The sequence below is a fragment of the Vanessa cardui genome, chromosome 7 (assembly GCF_905220365.1).
Source record: "Vanessa cardui chromosome 7, ilVanCard2.1, whole genome shotgun sequence".
Classification (NCBI taxonomy): domain Eukaryota; kingdom Metazoa; phylum Arthropoda; class Insecta; order Lepidoptera; family Nymphalidae; genus Vanessa; species Vanessa cardui.
The window spans coordinates 11,611,944-11,617,306 of record NC_061129.1 but is presented as its reverse complement, the minus strand read 5'-3'; the positions used below and the strand labels follow the sequence as shown (position 1 = coordinate 11,617,306).

General features: G+C 33.1%; 2 protein-coding genes across 2 annotated transcripts; one reads left to right on the top strand and one right to left on the bottom strand.

The window, feature by feature from the left end:
* Positions 1 to 9: 9 nt before the first annotated feature.
* On the bottom strand, positions 10 to 2,099 carry LOC124531339 (dnaJ homolog shv). The gene is made up of 5 exons (XM_047105872.1): positions 1,537 to 2,099; positions 1,195 to 1,371; positions 680 to 847; positions 378 to 588; positions 10 to 201 (listed from the first exon to the last, which is right to left on the bottom strand). Exons 1-5 carry the CDS (start codon positions 1,984 to 1,986, stop codon positions 146 to 148), a joined length of 1,062 nt encoding a protein of 353 aa, XP_046961828.1. The 5' UTR covers positions 1,987 to 2,099; the 3' UTR covers positions 10 to 145.
* Positions 2,100 to 2,490: 391 nt separating this feature from the next.
* LOC124531340 (proteasome subunit beta type-7) lies at positions 2,491 to 5,352 on the top strand. The gene is made up of 4 exons (XM_047105873.1): positions 2,491 to 2,687; positions 2,766 to 3,202; positions 3,310 to 3,515; positions 5,168 to 5,352. Exons 1-4 carry the CDS (start codon positions 2,626 to 2,628, stop codon positions 5,306 to 5,308), a joined length of 846 nt encoding a protein of 281 aa, XP_046961829.1. The 5' UTR covers positions 2,491 to 2,625; the 3' UTR covers positions 5,309 to 5,352.
* Positions 5,353 to 5,363: the final 11 nt, after the last annotated feature.

Genomic DNA, 5,363 nt, shown 5'->3' with positions numbered 1-5,363 from the left:
TGGCAATCATGTTAAATAAAATGTTTTATTTTATAAAACTGCACATCTCCCAGGCGACACAGACTCATGTTATCATGTAATCTTTGTTCATACTGACACACACATTTCACTACTTAATAAATTATAATAATGGCAGTAAATTACTCTATAGTCCATTGTATACTTTATTGTTGGGCGATTGATGCAAAATTTTCTTCAAAGCTGAAAAAAGAATTTGTGGTGAATATAGTGCATTTTATATATTACGTTTATTATTATTCTAAAGACAGTCATTACACAGTGTCATATTAAAATATGTTTAGTTTTGTAATATACCATTTGGTCATAAATAAATGATCTACTACATATTTAAGCAAAGATGATACTAAAATAATTACCTTCTTTCTCCTCATCACTAAAATCTTTCTTTGGAAATTCAATGTCAAATGTAACATACAGGTTTCCATGCAGATTGTTGTTCTCGAAGTTAGGCATACCCTCACCCTTCTTACGCACACGCGCACCAGACCATGTCACTTTGTCACGAGTTACAGTGACTTTATGTCCATCTAAATGCACCAGTTCCAGAGTAAAACCAGCTAAAGCATCCTATAGAAACAAGAAAACAATTAAAAAAATATATATTATCATATATTGCGAAACTAAGGACAACTGAGTAAGTATTGAGTAACAATTTTACCTGTAATGATATTGTAACATTTGTGTAGAGATCATCACCCTTCCGTGTGAACTGAGGATGTCTTTCAGTTTTGAACACAATGACTAAGTCTCCAGGATCTCCATCCATATGTGGCTCTCCTTCTCCTCTCAATCTTGACTTATGATTGTCTGGAGCACCAACTTCGACCTACAATCGGAAACACAGTTTACACAATATGTTATATTGAGATAGTACCTTGTGTTTGTAATGCTAATCATATTTCATATAAATATCTCAGTCCTCTGATACCAAACAATTTAAGTAGAATCCATGTTGTTCATGGTGTGGGTGGAATTTATCAAAAGTAAAAAATTCACAAGAACAGTCATAAATTTTTTAGTAATTTAATACATTACAGTGATAAGATATAACCTTATAGTTGAAAGGTTAACATTTATCCAAATCCACACTGTATTTCCAAATATGTAATGTAATATACAAAATCTAAACAAAAAGGCAATCAATGCAATATAAGAGTTGTTATTCTATTTTACCTCTATTTCTAGAAGCCTTTCTTCATTGACTAGTTTGACATTAGGACATTCATCACAAACAGTTTGTTGCATCATTTGGAAGCGGCCAGGGCCCAGGTTTCTTGTTACCATTTCTTGTCGGCAGTTACATTTTCTTGTACCAGATGCTGGTTTAATTACTGGCTTGTTACGAGTTATCTGTTGAATTTTTTCAAATATTAAAAATAATATGGCAAGAACACTTTCTAAGGTACTATATCTATACATCACTATAAATAACTAAATCTGAAAATGAATGAGAATTAATAACAAGAAGAAATAACTCCATATTGGTCAAAAGTAAGGTTGAAGAAATTAACTCACTTCAATGAAATTTCCATTGTACAGTTCTTCCAAAGATACAGTGAGCTCCATTATGATATCAGCTCCTCTTGGGGTTTCATGCTGCTGTGGTTCACCACCAAAGTGAAAACCGAAATCTCCAAAGAAACTTGCGAAAGGATCATTATTGTTCATCATACCATCTTTTTTGAGACATTCCTCTCCGCACCTATCATACATTTCCCTCTTTTCGGGGTCCGATAAAGCTTCGTAAGCGGCTCCAAGGTCTTGAAACTTCTGGGAAGCGTCTGGATCATCTTGATTTTTGTCTGGATGTAAAGCTTTAGCTAGTTTTCTGTAAGCTTTTTTAATTTCATTGGTACTTGCTGAGCGTGATACACCGAGTATTTGATAAAAATCTCGACCGGCAATAATTACAATAATTGAGGATAGAAAGTAAATAAGGAACACATAAGCCGTATTCATTAACATTTCGAATAAGTCTAACTAGAACCTATTTTAAATCATAAAACAAGTTTCACGAGCAAAACGAGGCATTAAATCTACGATACATTTTCATCTTTTGTCAAATATATTTTGACAACGCCACAGACAATTCGTCCTCCTCCTATTGGTTAGCGATTAAAAGGAAACTACCTCAGCCACAATAATCATATTTTTTAAAAGTATTTTAAGCTTTACTTCACAGGCTTAAGAAACATTTTGTTTTGTTGAAATATCTTGCCATAACGCCCAATCGAATAAAGCCTCGTACTATTCGGATGTTGCTAGTCAAGATTTAGTGATGTAACAGGAATAAATAATAAATCTATATTTAAGTACAAGATGCCTTCCTTTTTATAAAAGATTTTACTTAAATATTTTATAGTAATATTAAAAAAAATTATGCTATAATCTAAATTATTTGTGTACAAAAAACGGATGTAATAATCTACCTACAAAAATTGCTATAGAAAATAACTACCGCACTATTCTAAATTATCACTGTCATCTACGGACGTTGACTTAGCCGTCATTTGCAATTCTGTAAACTCACTTGGTTTGATTAAATAGAATAACTTTTTATTGAACCTTTATTCTCGTGTTGAAATTCAATAAATTTAATACGAAATGGCTTCAGTACTTGTACCCGAAGTTCCTTCCCCTGGTTTTTCTTTTGAAAATTGTCAAAGGTAATTAATTTATTCATAATTGACTAATTTTATTAAAAGCTTATGAAAACAATGTTATTTGAAATAATTTTATTTCAGAAATGCTTTTCTGGCACAAAAAGGATTTCCTGCTCCTAAAGCAACGAAGACCGGTACAACCATTGTGGGTATTATATACGCTGATGGTGTTATATTAGGAGCAGACACTAGAGCCACAGAAAACACGGTAGTTTCTGATAAAAACTGCGAAAAGATCCATTACTTAGCCGGGAACATGTACTGCTGCGGCGCAGGTACTGCTGCTGATACTGAGATGACTACCCAAACTGTTGCTTCTCAACTAGAATTGCAACGCCTTCACACAGGAAGAACAGTACCCGTCGAGACTGCCGCTACATTGCTCAAAAGAATGTTGTTCCGTTATCAAGGCCACATTGGTGCTGCTCTTGTACTTGGGGGTGTCGATAGAACTGGACCTCACATTTATTGTATCTATCCTCATGGATCAGTTGATAAACTTCCCTATGCTACTATGGGTAAAAACTAAAAATAATTAAATAAATTTTATACTATAGATAAATCATTTCTATTTAATATTATTGAATGTGAAACATGGTATAGACTTGAAAGCAAAATGTTTTAGGTTCTGGATCATTAGCAGCAATGGCAGTTTTTGAGTCAAACTGGAAGCCGAATATGAGTGAAGAGGAAGGAAAAAAATTAGTGAGAGATGCAATTGCAGCTGGTATCTTCAATGACCTTGGGTCTGGTTCTAATGTAGATCTTTGTGTTATTCGCACAAGTGGGCCAGCCCAATATTTGAGGACTTATGAGGAAGCCAATGTTAAGGTATGTGTTTATAAAAGTAACTTTATTGGACAATTCATTTGCTGCAGGATGTTTCTTTTACCAGGAATAAAAAAAAATAATGTTCAGGTAGGTTCAAGCTTAGGATACTAAAGAATCTTATTTGATTAATAAGTTATTGGGAGAACTGATAATTAATTTGAATTGAAATACAACTTACAGTGATGAATAATTTTAAAATTCTCACTAGTAACTTGTGCAATCGCTAATAATGTAATAATAATAATTTTATGTTTATACTGCTGCACCAAATTTAACCCTTTCACCGCCAGAGTCGGATTTATCCGACAAATCATTTCGGGCTCATTCCGCCTGTGTCGGATTTATCCAACACAAAACCCTGTCTATTATATATTCAATTTCTAAAGGTATTATGATGTTTCAGCCTAAAATACATATTTTTTTCGAAAGTTTATCTATTCAACCTTTTATTTAGTCGTTGTAGTATAATTCACATTTACTATATCAAGAAACAAAATAAAATAATATTGCATTATGGTATATTTACTAATATTATTCAGGCGAAAATGCATTGAATTCCAACGCCTGTGTCGTATTTATCCGACCGTAGTGATGAGACATAACGTTAGAATTTATGAGATATGGAATATTTAGTACCTAACAAAAATATTGTATTAAATACCAAGTTATTTAATAAAAAAAGCACATTAAGTTATTGTTATTTAATAACGTGTTCTTTGTACTCTGTGTAAATATATATTTTTGTAAGAAATTAGCGATTTAGTTTTTTCTGTATGGACAACTATAAATGCAAATTCCCATCCCTAGACTGTGTCAATTTTGCTAATATAGCCAGCGCCTGTGTCGGATAAACACGACCGTTCATGACGTCACAACCGAGTTGAACCGTATGGAATTTTCGATTAGTGTTGCGCGTGTTTTTGTAATAGTTTTATGTTCCTGTTTTAATTACCATGACGACTGCTTAATAATTAATATGGATTCTGATCATGATGACGATGACGAATTTATGTCAGACGAAGATTTTAATATTGATGAACAGTAATTAAAATTTTTATTCATTTTTTTTTTAGTTATTTTTTTAGTCTTATTTAAATCGAGGTAGGGTTAAAGCAGGACATATCCTCCTCGAAATATAGAGTAGCCCGACTGTGAGTAAGGTGACCAGAGCTCCTGGGGGTGTTCGGCAATGCGCTTGAGTTGCTTTTAGTTTTTAGTGTTACAAGCTACGGTTGTCACTCACCATCAGATGAGCCCTACGCTTGTTTGTCGACTTATTTGTATAAAAATTGTAATGTAGCATTTTCTAAATATTCATTCAGTAGTAGTTGAGTATACTTTAGTAGGTAAGTCTGTATATAGTTGTTGGTTAACCAAGCTCGTAAATACAATGTCATTATTATAGCGAAATATCGACATCGACATCGAAAAATTTATCTACAACCCTATTTGTTGTAGGTATTATTTATTGTTAAATTTGCCGGGCGCTGGGGGCACGCCAATTGATAAAAAGTCTGGCGGTGAAAGGGTTAATAGATTTTTTTTAAACACAAACAATGTGTATGTAAAGTTTGATGATGATCACTTATTTAATTAGACTGTAAAAAAACTCACTTTTGCATTTTTATACATATTAATAAAATAATTTTCAGGGCAAGAAACAAGGGTCATACAGATATGCTCCAGGCACTACTGCAGTACTGAAACAGCGTATCATACCACTTGAAGTTGAATCCGTTTCAGTTCGTCCAGTACAACCAATGGAAGTAGAACCGTCACCCAGTCGCCGTTAATCTCTTTATGTAATTTGCATTTTAAATAAATAACTTTATAACAAGGTTGTTGTAA